The 27,014-nt window shown below is 38.6% G+C and overlaps 1 protein-coding gene across 3 annotated transcripts in view; it reads left to right on the top strand.

The window, feature by feature from the left end:
- The first annotated feature begins 546 nt into the window (after positions 1-546).
- ADGRB3 (adhesion G protein-coupled receptor B3) overlaps positions 547-27,014 on the top strand; it is an 884,190-nt gene continuing 857,722 nt past the window's right edge. For 2 of the 3 annotated variants that reach the window (XM_006078271.4, XM_006078270.4), the window contains exons 1-3: positions 1,727-2,463; positions 3,869-4,034; positions 5,112-5,883. In XM_006078271.4, coding sequence (XP_006078333.2) covers positions 5,127-5,883 — 757 coding nt within the window. In that variant the 5' untranslated portion in view covers positions 1,727-2,463; positions 3,869-4,034; positions 5,112-5,126. Of the gene's footprint in view, positions 1,049-1,726; positions 2,464-3,868; positions 4,035-5,111; positions 5,884-27,014 lie in introns of those variants that run through there. The other variant, XM_044924546.2, reaches the window with a different exon arrangement.

The following is a 27,014-nucleotide window of genomic DNA, read 5'->3' as shown; positions in this document are numbered from 1 at the left end:
TGTCTTGCAAGTATCATAATCAAAATCTCTGTGGAAGTTGAAATAAATGAAATGTGTGCTGCTTCTTTGATTGTTAAATGTATTTTTTTTTTAATTTTAAAAAATGTGTTTGCTGAAGACACAATGTTTTGGATTATGCCCCGGACATAAACCTTATTTTCCTTTCACATTCTCTTAAATGAATAAAAAATATTGAAACGAACCCAAAACGACACAAAACCAAAACGCCACCCAGGCAGCTCTCAGCAGTGAATTTTCCTGGAACACGGTTAAAGTCGGCTGGATGGGGAATGATTAACTGTTTCCCTTACAGAGTGTTATTCTGAACATTTGTCCCAAAAGAAAAAGCCTTAAAGAGGGTCACCCTATTAATATGTATTAAGCAGTAAAGGACCAGTTTTAACATTTCAGACAACTCCTGTGAACAAATCGTGGACACCTTTCTGTTTTCACTACAATCCTCTTTTAAAAAACGATGTTCCCGGCTATCCAATCGACCCAGGGGTGAGGAACAACATGAGGAAGAAAAAAAAAAAATGCAGAAGGAGAGAAAATGATGGAAATGTGTTTTATTCAACTTCACCTGCCGCTCAAGCAACTCACCCAGAGGAAGACTCCACACGTTGTATGAATTACCCCAGCATGGTCTCTTCCCCTACATCAACGCACTATTTTATCACCTGTTTTGCAAAGCACCAACTGCGTTTACAAGTAGAGGCATACCCGGTAGGCAAATAACCTTTTGCTGCACGTACTGGAAGCTAGCTCATCAAATACTTGTCAGCCAACTGTCCAGGAGGCAAGAACACCAAGGTGGGGAGTGGCAGACATTTACCCCTCTTTCCATGCTAAATCGAGAATCTGGTCGCTTCTCCTCCTCCAGTCCTTCCCTCCTTGTCACCCCCGTGCCCAAACTGTTACTAGGGAAACTCGAAAAAGAACTGGATGCATTACGAAAACAAAAGTTTCGACCCCATAGGCACGATCCCATCGCCATGCAGAAAGCAACGCAGACGCCCAACCTCGGTCGCCGTATCAGCCAGAACAAGTAAGATGTTAATTGCAGACTCGCAGAGGAAAAAAAAAAAAACAAACAAACAAAAAAACTAGTATTGTTCCTCCCGGGTACGCGCGCCGTTTGCGGGGGGCGAGACCTGCCCCCTCCGCGGTGGGAGATCCATCCCTCCGAGCCCAGGTGCGGAAAAGAAAAGCTGCGACAGGTCGGCGCTAGGAAAAAAAAGAGAGAGAGAGAGAGAAAAGCAACCTAGTTCGGCAGTTTCGCCCCTAGCCCCGGGGGTCGCCTTCCCGCGCTCCGCAGCCCCGGCCTGGCCTCCCTGGGGCGATGAGTCCCCGCCGGCAGCGGCGCTGGGAACTGCAGGTGCACAGACCTCCCAGGCGCAGACAGCCGCGCTCCCGAGAAGTGCGGGCTGGAAGCAGCGGTGACGTGAGGGGCATCGCGGCCCGGGGGTTGGCGCGCCGCCCGCCGTCCCCCAGCGCGCGCCCCTCCTGCCGCCCGCGCTCCACCACGCCGAGCTCCGTGCGGGCCCCGGGCCGCCTCCGGGCGCACCGCGCTTCACGCGCGCGCCGCCGAGCACACGCGGGGGGCCGGCGCGCGCCCGGGGGGCGCGCGCTCTCTCCGTCGCCGCCGAGCACACGCGGGGCCCGGCGCGCGCCTGGGGGGCCGCGCGTTCCGGCCGCCGCGCGCCCGGGAGAGCGAGCGTCGCGCGCGCACGCCCGACACAGAGCTTTACTATCTGGCTCCCCTCTCGCCTCCCTCCTCGCCGGGCATTCACACGGCTCTCCGACATCACCAGCATCCCCAGCCAAGGCTCTCTCTTTTTTTTTTTCTTCCCCCCTCCTCTCCTCAGTACCTGCGGGCTGTGGGGCGGGAGGAGACGGAGGGGCGGGAGGAGAGCGGGGAGAGGGGAAGACAGGAGCCCCAGCCTCCCGAGGCGGCCGCGGGCGCCCGCGGAGTGAACCCGCCGCCCCGGCGCATCGGCCGCGCCGCCGCCTCTGCTCGGCGCGCTTCCTTGGCTTCCTGGCCGATTGCTTTGCTGGGGGGGCAGGTCTGGAAAAACAGCTCCAGTGGCTGTGAAGCCACTTCCTTTTTTTTTTTTTTTAAATTCCTTAGCGTCTGTCTTCGGGGGGCTCTCCCCGCTCCCGCCGGCGCCTCGGTGGGAGGTTGGATTCACTTGGCTACGGCGTAGGCTCCGGGTTCCTGGGGGGCTTTTATTCCCCCAGCCCTCCCCTCTTTGATTCTCTCTCCCCCCACCCCCGATCCCCGCGTTCTTTTACTTCTCTTATGTGCGCGTTAAAAAAAAAAAAATCCATCCTGATTTTCTAAGCTCAGCCGGGGAAAGATGGGCTCCGGGGCTCGGGACCGAAGGGGCGTCTCTCCGTCGCTGTTGCTGGGACGCGTGCCTGCGCTGCTGCCTTAGGCGCCCCGAGTGTTCCGAGAGGAAGGTAAGGACGGGGGTCCGGGGGTCACCTTCCCTCCGCCAGGGTCGCCAGCCACCAGCCTTCCCCCCCCCCCCCCGGGGGGCGGGGGTTGCGGAGGAAGGATCGGGAAAGGCAAGGCTGTTGCTGGTGGATGGAGGGGCTGCGAGCAGACCTGACGGTCTCCATTGACTTAAACGCCGCAGTTGAAAAGTTAGGCAAGTCTCGTTTTCCAGAGATGTGCTCCGTCAGGAGGGATAGGCTGAGAGACCTGAAACATCTGGCGGTTGTGTGTGATCGGGGTCATTTTGTGGGGGGAAATGTTAGGTTAAAAGGAAGTTAAGGGGAGGCCGTGGGTCTTCTGTTGGGGGAGAAAGAAAAAAAAATCAGTGGAGTGATGGCGCCGTCTATGTTCGACTAAAGTGTCACCCAGAAAATCAGTTTTGAGGGGAGCTAAACTAAACGCCAGTTTGCCTCTCAGCAGGAGACAAATAAATAAATAAATGGCATCCTTGAATCCTCGGTGGCCGGGTCCCTTACACACCCGCAACCCGGTTCTTTCTTTCTTAAAGAGAAAGATATAATTGTTGGAAGTGGCCCTGCAGTCGGGGACTGGCGGGGGATGGGGGTGGTGGTGGGGGTGACAGAGTTCGGCGATCCATTTGTGATTATGTAGAATAAAAGAAGACTCCGTACACGAAGGAGTATACCAGTGATCGAAATAAAGAGCGTTATATTGAGGGGGCTTTCTTGAGCAGGCTCGAAGAGTGAAATCAGAGCCTTTTATCCACTGTTTCTCATCCTTGATGAGCACAGCAATGCAGACATGCACTGTCAAATAGATGGAAGCAAAAGTACCGGGTTTCATTAGGAAAAGAAATACGACCTCTTTTTGAGTTAGTGATTATAAAATGAAGCCCCCTTTCATGGATGGAATTCCTAATTTAGACACTCACTGTCACATTGGCTCTCAACGCCTACACTCTATCCTGAAGAACACTGCGCAGACCTGCATTGCCTGCAAAGTGCTACAGCAGGGGGAAAAGGGGGGATTATTTCTAGAATTTGCTATAACTTTCCCTATTTTTTAACCTTTACATCCTCTTTGGTTTTATTTTCTCAAGAAGAAAATGCATTATTCATTGAGCTGTATGTTTGAATCCGAGAACACTGTTTTGATAGTCCCAGCAATTCTGATGTTATTTTAAACTGCTGCTATATGGAGATTTAGAATTGGAGTTGTTTTTGCTTATATGAAGACATAGAATTGGAATCATGATCTGGGGATTGCAGATCTGTCTTCAGGGACTTCAAAACTGGATTTTGTGTGCATGCATTGGTGTGTGTTATGCAATGGGGAGGAAGAGGACCCAGGCAAAGACATGAAAACTCTTAACTATCTATATGTCTGTATGTCTGTCTCTGTTTACAGAACAGTGGAAGAGACTGCAGCCTAAAGACTTTTAAAATTAACTTGGCATCACTTTTCTCAGCTCAAAGGCTAAGCAAAAAAGCAGTGTCATTTATTCTAAGAAATAACTTCTTAAAGGTTAAAGCTGAAAAATATTCAAGTTACTTTTGGATAACAACTTACAGAGGTAAATATAACCAAGAATTACCGTATTATGTAAGACCAGGTTAAAAAAATAGAGGGGGAAAGGAAAAGAGCTTTGGAGCTGTTATTGGAGAGGTAGCAACAATTCAGTAATTGAAATCTGCTAGAAGAGACAATGCTAATTCATATATCTACCATGTGTAAATGTTAAATTACAGTAGATAATTCTAGGTAAAATAGCCCTAATTAAAAAAAAAAAAAAAGACTGAAACCAGTTCAGTTCCTGTGGTTCTGGGATTATTCACTAGTAACGCCTTTGGAAACAGATACTAATACAATGGTCTACTTTATGTATCCCAGGAGGCATGTCACATTGAAATGACTGCCTTAAATCGTGGTTCTCAATGATGATGTCCGAAAGCTAGTCTTCCTTCTGTATCTGCCCTTTCTTGGATGATAGTTTACAAATTCTGTTAATCTACATGAATGCCTGTAGTTTTGCATAGGAATTTCCCATCAGTTCACATAGTGGCCCCTGCAAAGACTAGTAGGAGCATTTGGGTGATGGTGTTTCAGCTGCAACAAATTATCATTTGTGCTTTTAAAATTGAGGCTATCATTTGTCATACGTGCTTTTCACATTTAAAAGAAAAGAAATAATATGACGACAGCTGTTCCCAGATTATCAGATTTTGTGTGATGTTGTTTACTGCAGGCAGAGAGCTGAGGGGGAGAAAAGGTTTGTCTAGGTTGCTTAAAAATATCTCAGAAATTAAAATTTAGGTTGTTATATTTAAAAAGCTGAATTTTCCTCTTCTTTTACTAGAATCATAATGCACTTGAAGGAAATCTTGGTAGATAAGAGCATTCCTATTAGTAATCTATTGAATATTATTTTAAAATTGAATGTAGAGAATTTGGCCATTGCGAAGGACCACGTGAGGGCGCTGTTCACACAGCAACAGATAGTTTTATGGCATAAAAAAATTACCTGCCCTTTTTAAAAAAGGCTTTTTTGCTGAAATCTTGGAAACAGCTGGCTGTAATATTGGAAGGAGTTTCTTTTTATCAATGCGCGTAGACTCCTACTTGCATTTTACTTTCATTGCCATTTTTACAGGCCAAATGACATAGGATGAAGGCTGTTCGTAACCTGCTGATTTATATATTTTCCACCTATCTCCTGGTTATGTTTGGATTTAATGCTGCCCAAGACTTCTGGTGTTCAACTTTGGTGAAGGGAGTCATTTATGGATCGTATTCTGTAAGTGAAATGTTTCCCAAAAACTTTACAAACTGCACTTGGACGCTGGAAAATCCAGATCCAACCAAATATAGCATTTACCTGAAATTTTCCAAAAAGGACCTTAGCTGCTCTAACTTTTCCCTCCTGGCTTATCAGTTTGATCATTTTTCCCATGAAAAAATCAAGGATCTTTTAAGAAAGAATCATTCTATAATGCAACTCTGCGAATCCAAGAATGCTTTCGTTTTTCTACAGTATGACAAAAATTTTATTCAGATACGTCGGGTCTTTCCAACCGATTTCCCAGGATTACAGAAAAAAGGGGAAGAAGATCAGAAATCTTTTTTTGAGTTTTTGGTGTTGAACAAGGTGAGCCCGAGCCAGTTTGGTTGCCATGTGTTATGCACTTGGTTGGAGAGCTGCTTAAAGTCAGAAAATGGGAGAACGGAGTCCTGCGGGATCATGTATACAAAGTGCACCTGCCCTCAGCACTTGGGAGAGTGGGGGCTCGACGACCAGGCGCTGGTTTTGTTAAATAACGTGGTGTTGCCCCTGAATGAGCAGACCGAGGGCTGCCTGACCCAAGAGCTGCAAACCACCCAGGTCTGCAATCTTACCAGGGAGGCCAAGCGACCGCCCAAAGAAGGTAAGGTCAGCCAAGAGGGGGTGCCTGGGTGGGGGCGGGGGGCGATGGGGCGGAAATGTGCTGTGTCCCACACTGGCCGGATCCTTGCCACATCCCTGGGTCATCTCTGGATTGATTTGTGATCCTCACTGGTCTCTTAAGCTAGTTTTACTTTTCAAGGTTTTAGACGGGTGGCAGGGTGGGGTGGTGCTCAGCAACCTGCCCTTAGATGCCAGTGGGAGTGTTCAGGGGAAAATAGGTGCAAAAATGTGGAGTCAGTTTGAGATGGAGGTGGGTGGCTGGGGGGTGATGCTTTATTGCTTTCTTAGGCTGCAGCCCCTGGGGGAGACGGAGACACTCAGAGACCTAGGAGTGGATCTGTAGGCTTCTCGCTGGGGCTTCAGCCCACTGTCTCATCTGTGGCCTCTTTCCGGGTTGGAACTTGGGGTGTAGCTACTGAGAGGTGACACAGATTCAATGGCATGTCGGTGTGGACCAAATTACTCCCCTACATGGGATGGCAAGGGTGCCCCTCCCCCAAAGACCCATCATTGTGTTAAAGATGCTTTGCACAGTAAGTCCCATGCTGGCTCTGTGGTCAACGGAAGCCCACTGAAAGTGCAGACTGTAAGGTTACAAATGAACACAGGCAGGTCCTGCAAGACCTGGTACCCTGTTAGCATGACTTTTGGTTCTGTCTTCTTGGTCCCCTCTTGAGCTTGTCAGAGCTGAGCTAGATGGAAAGCCGTGCAGCGGAAATGCAGAAGAAAAGGGGAAAGTACAGGAGTGATTTATAGCTTCACCCAGACTAGTGGGGAAGCTGCCCCAGGATCTGAGACTGTGGATTACGTTTAATAAGGCTGGAAAGCTGGCACATTTTGAGAAAACGGCCTTCCCCTTTGGAAGATTAGGGGATGCATTCTGTTCATTTGAGGGCACGGCTGGTATCTAGCCTCTCTTGCTCCCCAACCCTGCACCCAGAGTGCATGTTGAATTTTTATGCAGGAAATGTTTTCTGATTGCCACAAAGATCTCTGTCTGTGGAAAGGGACAGCCAAGCTCCAGTCCCTCCTTGCTCTCCTCCCCCAACAGAAGTTGTCTTTGTGGCCAACATAAAATTGACACGTTGTTGGAGAATTTTAAGAGTAGCCAAGGTTTTGTAAGGGGGTGGGGGGCGGTGGGGAAAGAGAGAGAAAACGGCTTAACCAGCAAAAAGCCTTGACTTTTCTGCTGAAAGCCTTTTGGGGGATGGGAATTATGGAAGAGACATGGCACCCGGGGCAAAGAAGCCTTAGAAAATAAATTCAGACTAATGGCGCTGGGAGAAGGGTGAAAAAACCTTTAAGATTTCTACAGGTCAGTGTTTCCCTAACAGCTGTGACTGAAGAAAGCAAAGTGGTTTTAAATTACAGGAGTTCTTTTCTCTAGTAAAAATCCCAGAGAAGCACTTGCAACTGCAGGGATGGTATTTAACACCATTTAAAACCGATTAGTGTCCCTTAGAATAAGAAGCTATAGTACATGAGGAAAGTGTGATGTTATAAGCTGGCTAATAAGACAATTAACACCAGAATCCAGGTTTTGTTTGTCTGTTCTATTGCTGTTCTAAGAAAATGGAGAAAATTTGTATCTTCAGTGGTTAAAATTTTATCATCAAACTGACTGCTGATGACAGTGGAAAAAGAATCTTGGTATATATACAACCTTTTTTTTTGTGAATGGTAGCAAGTGACAAAAACAAAGTTGTTGTGTTCTCACGGAGTATGATTTTTAGAGATTTTGCTAGTCATGATCATGAGGTGTGGGTTAGGAAAGGGCTGAGATTTATAGAAGTTGGACTAGATGGCCATTCGTTTCAGTAAATGACTAAGAGTGATTTTAGACATTAGATGTTTGAATCCTGGGGGAGGCTGTACGCTTCTTTTGGCTAATTAGCTGGTGAAATGAGAAAGAAATGCCTCCATAGAGAAATCAGTGATTGTTTTAAAATTGTTAACATGTTAATAGAGCTGAAGAGGAAAAGTTTATATAATAGGGGAAGAGTATGTGCTGTATCAGTAAAATTGCACAGCCTATATCCTTTGTCTTCTAAATTTGTGCTCTTGAATTGCTTAGGTGTTCTGAGTCAGAAAGGTAAGGATAAGTAATTCCTGATGACATAATTGTGGCTGATGCATTTGTAAGTAATTCCTATAAAATATGTATATAGTACTCCTTACTTCATTCAAAGAAGACCTTTCAGGCCATGTTACATTGTAGGAAAGGAATGTGAAAATCTGCAGATGCTTAATTTAGTCAAATTATGCAAAAAGTACATTAAATCATAGTCAATACAAATGATATGTAAAATCTTACTGTTTCGAATAAACTACCACATAATGATATTCACAGGGCTTGAGGGCTATATGTAATAATTACATACGGTGGTGCTACTCATATCTAATTTAATTCCAAAATGTTTTCATTTTATTTGGTAACATGTAATCTCAACTTCTAAAATGGGGTTTTAAAAGTCCCACTTGTATATTACTTTATGATTTCTATTCTCTGTGAAAAGTAAACTATCCTGTAAATCATAAGGGGAATATTTACAAGTTCATCCTCCATAGTTTTTGCCTCCCATTTTATTTGCTGTTATAAGTACTGACTCAGAAGCCTTGAGTAGAAGTATTTTCCAGTGTATTATGTCACACAGGTGGCACAAATTTGACTGAATGGTCTTTATGCTCAGTGGATACAGTTTCAGAATTTTTAATGTAATGCTGCTAGTGATGATAAAGATATGCTGAATACTGAATATTTTGTATCTGTCCATTGGAGTTATCATGTTTAGTCAGTATTTGAGAAAACTATGGGCTCTCAGCAATGGAATGTCAGTTTTGAGATAGGATTTCTACTAAGATATTTGTTAACAAACATTCATGTACTTAAGAATTTCATAACCAGAAAACAGTGAGAAGACTATTACTGTTTGAAATGACAACACTGACAATTATAGGTGTTATCTTGAATATATTATAAAAGTAAATTGTTAAATGATGCTACATTAAAGTGTGAAATTTTATTATATTTAAATATTTTCTTATTTAAGATCATATTTCACATATTTGAGGGTGCCATGTGATTATAGAAACTTAGCTGTCATTTCCTAATTTTTATGTTTAATTTTGAAAGTCTAGTAAATCAGCAAAATGGACTCTCTTGAAAATAATGTCATCTTATTTCAGGCAGTTATTAAAGAACTTTTTATGTACAGTCTATATACCTGTTTTTAAAAGAAAACTAAAGTAACATTGCTGTTTACCTGGCTTTCAGATGTGAGTAGGGGCAAGACTGGTATTTATTCATGAGGTCTTTAATATTTTTTATAGCTTTCTTTTACCACAGATGATCCTGGACTATATAGCTAAAGTATAAAAGATCATATATGATCTTATTTCTTACTACTTCACTTAAATAATTAAAACAGTTAAGAGAGAGAAATTGCATACCAGGGTGTCTAAATCACATAATAATCCTTAATGGAAGCTTTGTTTCCTACTTAACATCAATGGCGCTACTTATGTGCAGGGAGTTGGGATCCCTGTATAGATTCCAGGAAATCTGGACACACACACTTCCTTGTCTTTTCATTCTGCCCCTGCTAATCCTTGATAATCATCCACCCAAAGGAAGTCTCACCATGTGCCTATATAAAGTCTAGCCTGTGTGTGTGTGTGTGTGTGTGTTTGAACTTGGCACAAATCCAGAGCAATTTGTGTGTCTCTTCATTTTCAGGTGATTTCATTTCTTTCTACTTGTGGGGTTTTTTTGCCTCATCACTCTTTTAGTCACTTTTCCCTTGCTTCTTTAGCCTCCTGGCTCTTACTTCCTTTGTGAATGCTGTGATCCCACACTGTATCAGGATGTACAGAGATCTCCTGAGTCAGTGGCATCTTGTCAGTCTGTCCTTCCCCTTGGCTGGACCCATAGCCCTTTGCACACACTGTACTTCTGTTCTAGCATCTATCATATGGCATTGAAATTTCCATTTATTTTTCCGTCTTCCTGTGCTAGTCTTGTGAGTTCTTCAAGTGTACAGACTTGGTCTTCCAGTTGTCTAGCACAGTCTAAACAGAGCTTCAATAAAGATTGGTTGAAATGAATGTTAAATGAGCTAAACAAAATAAAAAATTTAAATAAGGAATATACCAATAAATTGAGGTTAATACCATTTATAACATTTCCAGTACAATTAAGGTGTTATTTAGCCAGCTCCGTATCTCAAAGTATTGTTTAATAACATTTTTAAAAGCACAAGAAGAATGGAGTCATTGAGAAATAGTGTTGGTTCCATATGCATTTATTATAATAGATTAGTGATAAATATAGCTTTCTATATACAGCTGTCTACAAAAACAGTAGTAAGAAAATTTGCCAATTTTTACCTGTTTTTTAAATTTTCTTCATTTCTATCTACGTTTTTTAGCAGTTCTTATCCAGAAATGACATTTTCCAAATCTTTTTTCCACAGTTTGAAGAGAAACATATGCAAAGTCTTTCCAAGAAAGAGGAATATTTGCATGTCGTTTAGAGCTTCTGTTACTTATTCCTGATTATGATCTATACGTATAGTAATAGTAGAATACTACTAAAATTTTAGGCCTGGCCAAGTAACAGGCCCTAATTTTTACTTTTGCCATTTTAGAATTTTGTCAAGCAATTTAGGGAGTGGCTCAGATATGTAGAATTAATGAAAACTCCATTATATGGCAACTTTTTTTGGAGGCAGTAAATTAAAAATATTAACAGAAAAATCTTGTGTACACATGTGTGTCATTCTGACTTCAGTGTTAGTTGCAGATAAATGTGCTACACATTAGTTTTCTTCAAAACTGAGATGGGCATTTCATTTACTTAGATTCCAACTTCATGTATTCCTATACTTCATTTCCTAATAGAAGTGATTTTCTTGTTAAATGAAATACTTTAATAAAATACAGGGTCCTTAGAGTCAGTTTGATCTGTATTATCTACAAATACAGATCAAGTCATCTGGCCCTTGGATCTGAAATCATAGTTTCTTAAAAAATCAACATTTGTTACTTTTTTGAAATATAATGAGCTGGGTTTGAATCCACACCTTCACCTGAGAACCTGTTCTGTGTCCCCGCTTCCCTTCTTGGGTTGTTAGAAATGCTTATTCCTCAGGGTACCAGAGAACAGGATATGACATTATGTAGTTAAAAAAAAATTATCCCAAAAAACTAATGAAATTAATGGCTTGGAATATTTTAGTTCCTGTCAGCTCTGTGGAAACTTCTTACCAATTCAATTAACTAATACAGATCAGAGAGGTATTCAATTTTTCTAAGTGTGTCAGTTCATTGAAATGAAAGGTGTATTTTGGTATGAGATGCCCTTGGGTCCTGAGAGTGACTCAGCCACCTCGTTGCATCCTTGACAAGGGACAGTGCTTCACTGAGCTTGACTGTACTGTAGTGAAGTGCTGAATTAGATGAGATTGCATATGGAAGACACTTGGTCTAATCCTCAAGTTTTGTTAGGCCCTCAATTCAGTTTTTGAAACCTCTATTTTATTCTTATCTTTTGGCTATAAATGATAGATGATTGATAATAACTAATGAAGTAGATTACCATATAATTATTTGAACTTGTTTAGGAATTTAGGGCATTTAACAAAGGGTCATTAGTTGATTGAATGTCTGTTTTGTATTATGTAAAGAAAAGGTCGCATCTGGATACCTTTGTGTTGATGGAGGCATGACTAATACATCGGATAGATCAAGCCAGTGAATGTGAGTCATCCCAGGGCTGGAAAGCTGTCCTCTGGATATCATTGCTGATCCTTTTTAAAGTCTGTAAAATCTAAATGTAAATTAAGGAGTTTCCAAGTGTTTTACTTTTTGCTGCATTATGCAAAGTTAAATTCCCGTTTTGAGTTCTGTTTTGAAAAGGAATTATCCTGAAACAATTAAATCTATATTAAATCATTTGAAAAGAAGTAGAACATTTTTGGAATTTTTTTCACTGAATTGTGTTTAGTTGTTATAGACTAATGAGCCCTCAGAGTCCTCCAAAGGCTTACATATTCAGATATTGAAAACAAATTTAAAAATTTGTTAGAACTCATTTGAAGATTCTAATGTTTTCTTAAAGTTGAATTACAGAATGCCAACTATAAGACTGCATAAAATGTTATGTGTTCAATTAAATGCTAAATGCTCTATTTTTCAATTATCTTTCAACTGTCATTCAGGAATTTTGCTCATATGCAGAGAATGACCTAGCTAATACTTATTTATTAAAGGTTAATATATTTCTTCTTATTATTAATAAGATATTCTTAATAAAGTAATATGTTTCTAGTTTGCACAGAAAGTGCCATGAGTAACAAATGCATAGTAAATACATTAGTGTGGAGATATTTCTCTCAAAAATAATTCCCTGAATAGGAATCTTTTCTGAAATTGTACATGTTTGCTGATATGCATTTTCCCCTTATGACACATCCCTTACACTTAGAGCATGTTATAAAATATGAAAGCAAAATGGTTACTGCTTAGTTTCTCCCATATTAAGTGAAATAATTTATCTGCTAACCTAATCTTGGATATTATATTCTCAAATTACTTCTAGACAACAAGATTCTTTAAAGACTGAGAATTGTTTGGGAAAACAGAGCAAATATGTGCATGGAAAAGACATTGAAACACTGATGGAACCAGATTACAGTGTTGAGGATGCAATTTACATGCACTTAGATATAATCAAAAGCATTAAACCAATTGTGGACCTAACCAGAGTCTACCTTGGTGAATTACTTTTTAGCAATGAATGGGTTAAAAAGATAGAAATGGCACACAGAAATATTTGCTTTCCTAGGTCAATGGTATAGAGTATCTATTTCATGACATTTCTACTGGTGTTCCTCCATTTAAAAATAATTTTTAAAGTTTTGATTAAAAATTTATTAAAATTAATATCTACACCACATATATAAATAAAGATAATTTGTTCTCTAATAACTATTTTTAAAGAGAAAACTTCAACTACGTATCACTTTTAAGAAAAGAAAGATGTGGAGTGTTTTGTTAAACATTTTATAAATTAAAAGAATGTAAGGAAACCCGACATTGAGAAAGTGTTTTCCAGTTCACAGAGGTCTGTGGCACAGATTATTCTACTTCAGCAGTAACTGTGTGAGGCACCTATTATTCGCTCCATCAACATGGGCCGATTATACCTTAAAGACCATGACTTTCCTTTCTCATCATTTTACTATAGACTGGTCCAAATGAAAAACTACAGAATTTTAGAGCTATGAGTTTCTTTCTGTTTCTGGAACACCTGAATCACAAATTCTCAGATTCATAAGGGCCTCTCAGCATCATCTCATCCAAATCTTACCTGACTAAAAGAATTCCAATCTGCAGATGTATCACGGGAATATTATTTCAACTGAACGTAAGTGTTCTTGGAGTTTATATTTAATGCCATTTCTATAATGTAAAAGAGACATGGTCATTTAGGATGGTTGGATAGATCTAATTATTAAAAAAGAAAATTACCTGGTATCCAGCCAGAACAATAATCAGAGTATATTGCTTTACTACTGAATATAGACTCGTCTTTACAAATCAGAACTTTCATTCATTAGGTTTTTTTTTTGTAATTGGTATATATTATTTAAACAAATGTGATGTAAGTTTCAAAAATCTATTGATTTTCAGTCTAAGCGCATTAAGTTTAAAGAGCAGTGTGTTTCAAGTGCAGAGCCTGTCTAGATTTAGAAAGATGATTTACCAAGGTCTATCTTGGATTTTCGTTTTATTATCATTCTCTAGGGCAATCTGTGTTTTAAAGAAATAACATGTTCTGTTTTTTAGTTATCCCATTGCACATTGAGAAATGCTATTACAGGGGGAAACAGATCAGAACCCACTCCTGTTTTGAAGGTCACAGCCCCTGTGGGTGGGCTTCCCTGGATTCTCTGGAAACCCCTCTCTTCTCTCAGTCCTGAGGCCCATGCCCTGATTCTCACCCTAGGACTGTACTCTGTCTCCCTGATTTCTCCAAGCTTTATCCATGCCTTACTCTCTTCTCACATTACTTTACTACAAGACATCGTCTGTTTCTTATTGGGACATTTACTGGTACAGGAGTATGTGATTTTGTTAAGTCATTACGTTGAGCTTGGTCTGAAATCGTTCCTTTTAATGTGCTAACAGTCTTATGTAATAATTAGCCATTTGCAGAGTTGCAGGTTGGCTAACCCTACTAATTGAAAGGATTGAGCTAGGCTTCCCTGGTGGCTCAGATGGGAAAGAATCCACCTGCAATGCAGGAGACCCAGGTTTGTCACTGGTTCCAGAAGATCCCCTGCAGAGGGGAATGGCAACCCCCTCCAGTATTCTTCCCTGGAGAATTCCATGGACAGGGGAGCCTTGAAGGGCTACAATCCATGCGGTCGCAAAGAGTCGGGCACGAGTGAGCAACTTTCACTTCACTTGAAAGAGTTGAGCTAATCAAAGTAAAAACCAATTGGCCATTTTTTAAGAAGCTCAGTTGACATGGTTTATTTTACACTTGATCCTAACTCAGGATCAGTAAATGTTCATCTTCATAACTACATTGAGTTTAGGAACTCCTCCAATAGTCTTTCTGTATGTACATGTTGACTTGTTGACTACTTAGCCTGTTTTAAAATCATGTAACATGTACATTCATATACAATTTTTCAGTAATGATGTGACCACAGAACATTTGAACTGGCCTGGGTGTTCGAGGAAAGTTTTGTGAGTTGGCAATTTCAAGGCTCACATATAAAATGTAAAAAGTCCTGGCAGGTTAATATTTAGTTTTCATTTTATATCATTATAATAGTGGAAATATAAAATGAAAAAACAATTTCGGTTGCTAATGTAAATATCCTTTTGCCTGTTGATTTCATTATACATCTCAAGTACATGTGTCCAACTCTTGGTGATTCCATGGACTACAGCCCACCAGGCTCCTCTGTCCATGGAATTTTCCAGGCAAGAATACTGCAGTGGGTTGCCATTTCCTACTCCAAGCAAAGACAAAAAACAAACAAACAAACAACAACAAGACTAATACAGAACTTTTTTTTTTTCTTTCATTTCATTGCAAAAAGAAACCAAGGCAGCTAAGTTTACCCTTATAATTTCATTAAGAAAATTACAGTTTTAACTCTTTCTGTGTTTAGGTTGCCTTTCACGTCACAGAAGAGTCCTGAGAAGGAAAAAGGAAAATAACTTCCAAAGAAACAAACAGGCTAACCTTTATTTTTTTCTGACCTTCTGTTGATATACAGCTCTGATTTTTCTGAGTAGGTGATACATAACAAATATTTATTCTTCAGTGAATGCTTTTGGAAATATTTTTTTCTAATGTTGGCTCCTCATACTAATTGTAATGTGGAAAAGAGGGCACCTTGAGAAGATAGAAATCTGTTTACTTTATATAATCTTTCCACATAAATCTGGCAAATTTTCAACGATCTGCTTCTGTATCTGGGCTGAGAGATTTCAGTTTATTTTGGCTTCCCAGAGAGGTCAGCTTCCTTTACAGAAATGTCAGCTTGTGGTCGGCTCTCTTTGGCTGGCCTTGGTTTTTGTAACTTAGAGGGCAAACTATGTATATTTTTTAAGTGGTGTCTGAGATATTAACCAAATGCAGCCTTTTCAATCGGCTTTACTTCCAACTACAATGAAGTAAATGGCCATGAAGCACGGTTGTTGGTTCCATTTGTACCACTGAGAGCATTTTAATTGCCTTCCTTAGCTTGTGATATATTAACAGTCTGTTCTCTTAAAAATGTATGGCTTCCCTCTGTCTAGTGGTTTTCCTGGAATTTTCTTATGACCATATTTTGGTGTCCAGTTGGTGATAAAGGGCATAAGTGAATTCTAGGCAGTAATAAATATTACATATACTTGCCACTGGTCTCTGCATCCTGAGGGGAGAGAAACCACAGTAATATGGCTGACTAGAAGTTAATCCATTAAGTAGCAAGAACTGATTAATGCAAAAGAAGTAAGTATGTATAGGATATGAATTAATACAGCTTTTTTCCCCCTTAGCAATGGAAATTTTTTTCAAAATAAAAAGTCAATATATGAAAAAGTTTATTAAAAATAGGACTTCTTTGGTGAAGTGAGCAGGAAGCCCAGAGCTTGCCTTATCCACCTCCACAGGTGAAACACCCTCCTTCTGTTTTTGTCACACTTATGGAATAAGAGACCTGCTCATGACCTGTCCCCTACTGCCTGTCCTGTGAACACTTTCCTTGGGATCTCTCTTTCCTTGGGGTCAGTTTGTCCTGGGGCTGCATGTCGTGTTTCAGGAGTAGTACCTGAATTGTCCATCTTTCTGTCTCATCATCTGGATTCTGAGCCTCTTCGCCTGAAGTTTCCGAACCTGCAAATTCGCTTATTGCAATCATACCTCTTGCTCATAGACTGGAGTTTACCCAGATAAATACGAATATTGTATTAGGATCCTTTTGGATCTTTATCTGATGAATAATTAGAAGCCCTCGTGTTAAATCTTTATAAATGTACTGTTTTTGGGTGTTACTCATTCTGATTCTCTTCCTGATTGTTTAGTTACTCCCCAAACTGTTCAGCTGAAGACTGTCAAACATCTTGAAGTAAACTAAAGTTATCAGGGCATAAAATTTTTTTGGAGGTCATTTGTTCACCATGTTAGCATCTGTTCTATGGACATGAGTGGACACTGAAGTGTTATTAATGCTCTTCCAGTAGTGTCAGCCTTCCCTCTCTCTGGGCATGGGTCGTGACTGATTTCTGGACCAGCTGTGCCTGGATGGGATCATGTGACTGGTTCTGGCCAATGGGTGGTAAGCAGAAGTGTTACTGCTTGCTTCTGAGTTGGGTTGTTTCATTGCTGGAGGAAGATCACCAGAGTGGTCTCTTTGCCTCTGGCAGGGGGACCTGTGCCAGAGAGAAGGGCCTCCCCAGGCAGCTTGTGTCATTAAACATGAGAGCTGATTGGAGCCCCTTTCCGTGGCCTGAAGGCTGAGCCAGGAAGTTCTTGTTCTGTTTCGAGACACTGGGTATTCAGATTTGTCTTTGTTACTACAGCCTAACCTAGCATATTCTAGCTGATAACAAAACGTCCAGTTAGGGAGGATTGGGGCACAGTGGCGTTAACTGGTGGTTTTAAAAGGTGACGGGGCACACTGGTGACCTGTTGTGTAATTCAGCTGTGAAGATGTGGTGGCCAGACAGGTCTGTGATATTTTGTGGGGAGGATCTCGCCTACCTGAATATTCTACAGTGTACTCTGGTGTAGCTGAATTTCAATTTATTGTTAACAACATTCTGGACCTCATTTTAAGTATTAATTTATCAATATTTAATTGTCCTAGCCTAATTAAAATAGTAAATTAATACAGGCATTGTATGTTTGGACTTCCCTGGTGGCTCAGACGGTAAAGCGTCTGCATACAATGCGGGAGACCAGGGTTCAATCCCTGGGTCGGGAACATCTCCTGGAGAAGGAAATGGCAACCCATTGCAGTGCTCTTGCCTGGAAAATCCCATGGACAGAGGAGCCTGGTAGGCTACAGTCCATGGGCTCGCAAAGAGTCACACACGACTGAGTGACTTCACTCACTGTTGTACGTTTAGATAACAAGAGACCATTCTTTTGACATATACTCAAAAGCTATTGGATTTTTATATATGTTCACGTGGTCTTTTGCTGAGTCATGATTGTCAAAGAACTGAGTAGCAGACATTGCTTATGGTCTGGGGGTTCTTACTGACAGATGAAAACGTGGCCCCGTTACCTTCCCTTCACCCTCCCTTCTTTATCTTCATTCCTCCTTCCCCCCTTCCTCTCTTTCTCCTTGGGTACTTCTTTTCCCTCCAGATACATAGGCCATGATATATATGTGTTCACCCAGATCCTGTACTGCCACAATTTGCACAGAATCTGTTATCAATATACATGTAGGTGTTTGTGGTAAACAAATATTTCTATGGGCGTTCAAGGGGAGCTTATAAACACTTAGTAAGCACTGCCTCATTAATCTTAACAATTTTCTTGTGAGGTTAATTATGTAGTGGTAATTAACCTCCCCTGTGAGTAGGTGGGCTTTTGCCATGTTGAGAAGTGTTTTTCCCTTCCAGGAGAGGTGGGAGGGAGCACTGGGCTGCTGTGAACTTTAAACATGCCTCTGAATGCTACTTCGCAGGAGTGAATGTTGGTAGTACTCGGGAAAATCTTACTATACTGGCCTGAACCTTGCATTTTTTCCCTGACTCTCCTGTCCTCAAGTTTTCATTATAATATGCGCGTTATTTAGACACATTCCAGGACTCCGATGGGGGTATACAGAATACTAAGCAGCTGAGAAGTTAAAAAAAAATTGAACACAAATATATTCTCTTTTTTCCATTTTATATTGTGTTCTGAAGAAAATTTAGGTATGCAGTGAATTATCAATTTTTTTTCCTTCCCCTGTATTTTATATCTGATCTTTGGGACACATACACATACACAGTCACTTATGCGTGATCTGTGGCATTAAACACTCACAGGTATTATATGCAATGTGATTTGAAAAGATGAACATTTTTTCAATAGCTTGAGGATATATTCCCTGCTAAACTGCATTTACTAACTAAATATTTACTAGATATAAATCTAACTAGTCTCACTATTGAGAAGATCACAGGAATGGCAAAGAATAAAGATGCCTTTTGCAAGTAAGCTTTAACATTTAAGTTGATATTTTGAAAATTCACTTGGAGCCTTTTTAATAAATACATTCAGATCAGTGTTCTGTGGATCTTCTTAATTTTCAGAAATTAATTTTTTTTTTTTACTTAGGATTTAAGAGTAAAAATCATTTGTCAAGCAGGTTTCTAAAAGTTGAAAACAAATGTCAATTCATAAACGTGTACACTTTTCCATTTCTGGGAAATTCACATGTATCATGTCATAACAAATTAACACTTTCAAATTCTCTTTAATCATTGATTATTTTCTTCCTTTGGAACTTGTTCCATATTAGATCCCACACATCTGATGGTCATTAATTTAGATATTTCCTTATAGAGCTTAATATAAAACGAAAATTGCTTCAAGTCAACATTTCATAGTGATTTAAGAGTCAGACTTCGTGGGTTCAAATCTCATTTTCTCAACTTCTAATGGAGAATATTACATATTTCTCTAAACCTCAGTTTCTTTGAGAGATTGAGGTAATTAACATAAAAAATTAACATGATTCCTGGACTGTTTAATAGAGGCTCAATACATATGAACTTCCATTAATTGGATGGTTTTGGAACCCTTTAGAAACCCTGCATAAGCTTTTTCTTTAGTGCAACAAATAAAACTTTGATTTGTAATAAAAAGTAATTTATTTAATTGACCTCCAAGAAACTAAAATGCCTTCTGGGTCATTCAGTCTGGAAAAACACACTGTATCTTTAACCTTTCTTCCCTCTGAATCTTCAGGTTCCTGAGAAAAGTAGTCTGAGTTAAGCTGCCATATCTCTTCTTCTTTCTTCCTCATTTCAGAAATGATTCACTCTGTTCCCCACATCATTTTCCTCTTAAAATAGACTAGCCAGTGATATTCACAGATCGTTTGACAAATGGTGATTGCCCCCAGATGATTTTCTCTCAAAGGCTCGGTTCTACTCTAAATCAGAATCAGAAAGCGTTATGGACTGTATTTTGTCTGCCTAAGCAGCTTCAACTTCTGGGTATTTTCCTGAAAATATTTTTGTATCTTGGGTGAGTCCTTTCCTCATAACATTATGGTCTAAATGAATTCCCATTTTTTTGGTTAAGTCAAGTTAAAATCTGTATTCTGATTTCTTTCTCACGACTGGCATACATGTTAAAAATGAAGCAAGCTGTAATTACCTCCTGGCCTGCATTGAATCCCTTTTTTCTTCTGAGTAGAGTCAGATCTCCTAGAAAAATATCTTGCTTGCTGCCTGCTTCTTAACATTTATTCTAAGGCTTACTGTAAGAAAATATCAATAAAATATAAATTCATACTATATTTTTCAAAAGATCATATCTTTTTACTTTCAGTTTTCTGAAACTTTTACTTTTGCCTTTATAAACAAGAAAATTAGCAATGTGGCATTAGATACTAATATTTTTAACACTCTAGAATCCTTTGTATTTAGAAGAGCACTTAGAAGACTGAATAACTGCCTTTTGGATGAGATTTGCCATAACTTGAGGCAAGTCAGTCTGAGCTCCAGTTTACTCAGTTATAGAAAATAAACTTGGTTGAGTGAAACTCATAGGATTCTGTGGCAAGTAAAACTGTACCATATATGAAAGCCATTAAGAAAATGAACAGTGGCATCCAAAAATGTTATTGTTATTTATGGTATTAACTTGTAAATTTGATTAGATTCATTAGTTCATTGGCATATGTGCATGTGAAATAACGGCCCTGTCCTGCAATAATAAATATCATAGATGGTTGGATGGATTGTTGGACTTATTTGCAGACGAGACTGATTTGTCCTTGGGAAAACACTGTTCCCTTGGCTCTTCTTTTTCTTTTCGATGTCAGTGGAAGCAGTGACAATTTGAGCTGCACGTTCAAACCTTTTAGTTTGATTCCCAGCCCTGCCTTCCGCCAGCTTGGTGACCTTTGGCAATTTGCTTCATATATGTAAATCACATTTTCTGTATCTGTGAAAGAGAGATCATCTCTATGCCATTTCTTTTTAAAAAATGTATTCTGTACCAAAAAAAAAAAAAACAAAACAAAACACAAACACTGTTAAGATAAATGCATGAAAAATGCAGAAGTGGTCAGTTTCTCTTAATGCTGGTTTTTAGGTAATCAAGCTTTAAGTTTTCAGCTGCCCATTGTAAGTTTAAGTATGAGTTCAATTGTGTTCAGGTCTAGCTTTCCTCTTCTGTAGATGAAGATCAGAAGTACACTGAATCACTTCATAATAAGCTTTCCACTCCATGTTGGTCAAAGAAATAGTCTGAAAATAAACACATCCTTTCTTCCCTTTTGTGTCAAGAGTTAGCATTGGAGGAGAATGAGTAGATGAACGCTTGCCCAAAACCTTATGCCCAGTGCCAAAAATACTGTGGGAGAAATTGGAATTTTACAGAACTGCTTATTTTCTCAAGGGGAGAAGGCTACGTGTAAATAAGCAAAGATTTCTATGCCATACAAGTAATTGAAATTAAATGTAATTAACTTTGAGGAATACAAATTAGGTAAATTTTGCATCAAGGTGGATTTTGAAACAGAGTAAAATATGGAAAGAAACATGCAGGGAGAACTTCATAATTTCTTGAAGTATTTTTGTATCCGTCCTGAAAAGACGGCAGTTTGGAATCTGTTTTCTCTAGGTCACAGCTGGGAATATTTCCAAGGTCAAATGTGATCTGGTAGCCAGACATGCCATTGTTCTGATGGCATCAAATTTACTAGGTAAAATGCCGACTTACAATAATTTATCAACTTGTAAAGAGTTTGGGCAAATCTAATACTTGGTAAACAGTTTTTAAAAACATTCAGTTTTGTGCTTTTGAACAAGTATAGCAAACTGAATCAGTAAAACTATATTCAGATTTTTAAAATGAACCTTAATACAGGTTTAACAAAGTATTTGTTTTGACTCAGAGTTTCCTACACCAGGCATAGCACAACCTAACCACTAAATGTAAATTTTTCAGTTAGCCTGACTTCAGTAGGTGGTGTATACTTTAGAAATCCATTAAAAGAAAGGTACCGTGCATAATGGATATTTTGAAGAGAATATAAAATGGAACAAAATAGTCCACCAAGCTTATATAATTTTTAACTTTGTTTTTTGTAAATTTTTTAATCTATTTGTGTGTTTATTTTCTAATTATAGTAGTAATGAATACTGTGTGTCCAGTATAATTTTAGATCTCAACTCTTTCAAGGTTCTAAGACTCCTGTGAGATGTGTATTGTCATTACTGCCTCCAGTTTCCAGATGAGGTGTCTGGGACACAGCAGGACTGACTGAGTGACCTGCCAGGATCACACTGAGAAGGGCAATAGCTGAAATAATCCCTCTTTTAATCCTTACAACATACCTTCACTCTGTGCAGATGAATACAATCTGACATTTTGAATAATTGCAAAGGTGCTTGACTCTTAAAATCCTTGAATTATAGGATGTTTTTAAAGAGTATAACATTTTATTTTAATTCCTCCAAAGTCCATTTCCTCCTGTGTTTGGGTAGCCTCTGATCTGCTAATGCTGCTAGCCCTCAGTCTTTCCCAAGCTGTTGCCTGTGTCAGAGACTCCCTAGTAAAGGAGCTTTCTTCTCCAACCGAGTCCATTATTCACAGAATCCTTCAATCTCAACTCTCTCAGGAAACCTCAAGTGATGAAAATAGGAGTATTGATTTTGACTTGCTCTGAGACATCCAATGCTTATGAAATCCTTTCTACTCATAAATATACAACTCTGAATGTTTATATTTGCAATCATCGACTCAGTGAACATGAGGTTGAGCAAACTCCAGGGAATAGTAAAGGCTTCCCCACAGGAAAGCCTGGTGGGCTGCAGTCCTTGGGGTTGCAGAGAGTCAGACACGATGAGGGACTGAGCAACAATAAAAATGTTCATTTAGATTTAAGTATAGTCTGTTTTAATAGTTTTCTATAAAATATGAATTTCTTAGGTTTCAAGTGTATGATTGGTAAAAACTACAGCTTAATTACCTTGAACTTTACTTAATACCATATTAACACAATGAGGTGCTTAATCTTTTCTGTAATTATGATCATAGAAGATCCAAATAAAATTAGAATGACAATTATCTTTTTTTGTATAAGTTAATGATTTTAAGTTGGGAAGATGTCATTTATATTAGACAAAAATAGGTTATAGTTAGATTAAACGTCTCTAATACTAGAAAATACAGAATATTATAAAAAAGAAACAAAGGTGAAAAGTTCAATTCCTTGCTCAGAGAATATTTGATCTTTGTCTTTAAATTAATTTTGATATGTTCTTTTGAAATTCTCAACTTTCATATGCTTGGGCATTGAAAATGAATACTATCCTACTAGGAAAAAGAATAAATCCTGATCCAGTCTGACTAAAATCATCCTCTGTGGAATTTTCTTAGTGATAATATTCAAATACCGAAAATCAAGCTGATGCTAACTTTTCCTTCTGAATGGTAGTGATTCAATGTGTTGAGGATTTAAGAGTTTCTTGAGAGGAAGTAATCAAAATAAAATTACTTTTCTTCTTAAAAAGAACAGCTATTCCATTTATTCTAAAAAGAGGAATTCACAGAGTTTATGTAGGTAAATGTCAGTCACAAAACAAAAAGGAAAAGATAACTGCAAAATAATTCTCTGAAAAGTTCAGACACATCAGAAGATTTAAGGTTGATTTCCATTTTCTTTTCATTTACCTTTCACCATTTATATTTCCCTGAGTTTCTTTCACATTTGTATGTGCTAGGAAAACATATTCCCCCATAACTTTTTATTCTGTGTTTCTTATTGAATTTTATAATATTACAGTCTTATTACAATATTAATATATCTTAAATCCTGTCAGCTCCAATACTAATTATTTTTATACTACATAATTTCAAAAAATATATTTAAATTACTTCTGAATTCTTATATCATGCAAATTTTGTAGCAGGACTTCAGGTGCATAATAAAAAATATTCTGCTGCTGGTGCTGCTAAGTCGCTTCAGTCGTGTCCGACTCTGTGCGACCCCATAGACGGCAGCCCACCAGGCTCCACCGTCCCTGGGATTCTCCAGGCAAGAACACTGGAGTGGGTTGCCTTTTCCTTCTCCAATGTATGAAAGTGAAAAGTGAAAGTGAAGTCACTCAGTCATGTCTGACTCTTAGCGACCCCATGGACTGCAGTCCACCAGGCTCCTCCGTCCATGGGATTTTCCAGGCAAGGGTACTGGAGTGGGGTGCCATTGCCTTCTCTGCAGCATTTGGATAATTTAGCAGATTAAGAAAAAGAATTTAGAAAAACATTTCAGGGCAATTTGCTTGTTTTGAGCATCTGGTTAACAGCTGGAGTAATGAGAGTTAACGCAGCAGTGACCGTCTTTTACACTGATCTCCCGTGCACTCACAAACACTAGGAAGTATTAACTACTATTAATTCTTGCTTCCTTTTGCTATAGGGATTTGCTAAAAAAAGGGAAAAGATCCTTGGAGTTTTCCTTCCCTAAAACAATTTTTCAAAAATAAGATTATATGTAGTTTGTATATCATAGTTCACACGTTGACATATATGTAATATCTCAAGGTGGTCTGCTGAGTTGAATTATCTTATGTACAAAATATCTGTTTTGAAACTTTACTTTCTAAGAAGTGTCTCTAGGTAAGGTTCCACATGTATTGATAAGGGTAAACAGGTACTTACTGCATATATCATGTTCTTGGCCTCGAAATCAGAGCCATGCAATAGAAGTAGGGAGTACACTTAGTATATCACAGATGAGAAGAGTATTTAAGATTTTGCCACTGTTGAGAAGAAGCAAACACTGTAGGAGGTCAGAAAGGAAAGAACGACATGGCCTTTGGGGATTTTCCTGGTGGTGCAGTGGTTGAGATTGTGTTTCCATTTCCGGGGGCACAGGTTCAGTCCCTGGATGGGGAGCTTGGGTCCTGCACGCCTGGAGTGGAGTGGGTTGCCATTTCCTTCTCCAGGGGATCTTCCTGACCCAGGGATCGAACCCAGGTCTCCTGCATTGCAGGCAGAGTCTTTACTGTCTGAGCCACCAGGGAAGCCCCAAGGCAAAGATGAATCAAAACCAAAAAAACAAAAAAATGGTGAAGACTATATGATCAGTTTGAGAGATTTAAAATGGCATGAGGTGATACATTTTTCAAATAAAGTACCAGAGGGAAAGAAAAGGCTTGACTTTTGATGGTTGTGGCCCTGGGACAGGTTCATAGTTTTCAAAGGGGACCTGGTTCAAGTTCAATCACAGTATGGTTCAAAAATGATGAGTCTGTGGTTTTGGCAGATAATTAAATTGGCCTTGTTCTGTGAAAAAGCAATTAGACTTTTTATATTGTAGCTCAGTCACTTAATAGCTATGGTATTTACCACATAAATCAAGTAATCAGTTAATCTAAGAAGCTTAGAATGGTTCTTTGCATGTAATTTCTGCTTAATAATTTTGGTGAAAACAGTAAATAAATGGAGAAAGTACTCTAAGTTAATTTTCACAAGAATAATTTATTTCATATTATCAAAATTGGCAATAACTTAGAGAGCCAAGGTCAAGTCTATAGTCTAGGGCAAGATCAGTGAAAGTCTTCAAGGGTAGCAAAGTGGTGAGAGGTAAAAAATGATGCTAAGGCATAGGTAAAAAGAATTTTTGGTGAGGATTTTGAAGTTGTTATCATAGGACATTCATTTCAGAAATTATGTTTTTTCCCAAAGCATTTTAAAATCTAATGTTTAAAATCAAAACGGTGCTATGCAAGGCGAAAAGAGCCGAGAATAGTCAAAATATATTTCTTTTGTCATTTTTTTAATTTGTTTTTTAATTGGTGGAAAATTACTTTAAAATGTTGCGTAGGTTTCTGCTGTACAACAGTTGGGCAGAAGACCTTAACAGACAGTTCTCCAAAGAAAATATTCAGATGGCCAATAAACACATGAAAAGATGCTCAACATCACTAATTATTAGAGAAATGCAAATCAAAATTTCAGTATTTCTTAAACACCATGTTTTAAGGGTCACTGAATTAAGTTAAAGGTTTTATTCTTGTGACACTATATAGAAATTGCAAAAGTACTGTTCAAATAATGTTAATATATAAAATCCATTCATTATAGAAAGTTTATCCTACAATGTGTCATATATAAAAATATCATTTTTAGTCTTGTTAAAATTATCTTATGTATAAACATTAATTTTATTACAAGGGAATCATGAAAATAGTGCTTGTTGCCTTTCTTTATTAGCACTTTTTCATAAAGTAAAAAAAAAAATCACTATTTTAGATCTACTAGTCACTTTAAGGGGAAAAATGTAAAGAGAAAAAAGTTAACATCTGGGATTCTAAGAATTGGTGTTACTTATATCATGAAAGAAGATGTTATAAGTGTCTTCCCACATATGATATAATCCTGTTTGTCAAATAAACAAGAAATTTTTATTTTGATCATTTTATCAGTTTTCAACAAGTTATTCAAAATAATAAAAAACTAAAATGGATAAGAAAAAATTTAAACAATTTATATTTTCTTTTAACTTACCTCTGTTATTCCAATTTTTCAGATCTTCATAAATATGAAGTATACTATTTAGATTCTAGGAAATAATTTTAATAGTTTTTTTTATACAATATAGTTTGTATTCATTACATAATTTATACCTAGAACTCTACCATTTCCCCATCAGTTTTGTATTTTGAAACTCTGTTGAAAGTAGTTCTTGATTTTGGAATCACAATTTTTTTATTTTTAGAAATTAAAAACTTGATTTACCAAAAATTTGCACAGTAAATTATGCATACACGTATATCACATTTTCATATTTGAAGAAATCTTTATATTTTCGGAGTTTTCAATTTGAGGTTGGTAGAATTAAATTATCCAGCCAAACCTATGCAGCTACTCTTATGCTCCTTAAATTGCCTACGTTTGCTAAAATCTGCCATTAATATCTGTATGTGTTCTGCCTATATATAAGAACTGAGAGTTATTTTTGAAAGACACATTTTGTCTTTAAAGAAGATAGGATTCAGTGTTGCCTGCTTGAAATGTTTTCCTTCTTTCTTTGGAAGTTGTTAAAGGCTTTTGAATAGAAATAATTTTAAAATAGAAATTTCCAGCTATCAATGAGCGCATTGCCTTGATTTCAACCAGAATTAAATATAAAGAGCTGAACTGAGTCCTTGGCATTCTGCTGTGCCTTCTTCATTTAGAAACTTCAGTATTAAGTGAAAGCCAGATGATTCAAGTGTTGCATTTTAGCATAGCACAGATTGTGATCTTTAGAGTTACATTATCTATATATTACAAGTAATCCAACTAAAACATCTGCACTGTGGCAGTTTCTGTGAAATTTAATTTTCACTAAAAGCATGAGAGTCAATAGGAAAATCACC

The sequence above is a fragment of the Bubalus bubalis genome, chromosome 10 (genome assembly GCF_019923935.1).
Source record: "Bubalus bubalis isolate 160015118507 breed Murrah chromosome 10, NDDB_SH_1, whole genome shotgun sequence".
NCBI classification, from domain to species: domain Eukaryota; kingdom Metazoa; phylum Chordata; class Mammalia; order Artiodactyla; family Bovidae; genus Bubalus; species Bubalus bubalis.
The sequence above is the reverse complement of the archived record's forward strand: the minus strand, read 5'-3'. Positions and strand labels throughout refer to the sequence as shown.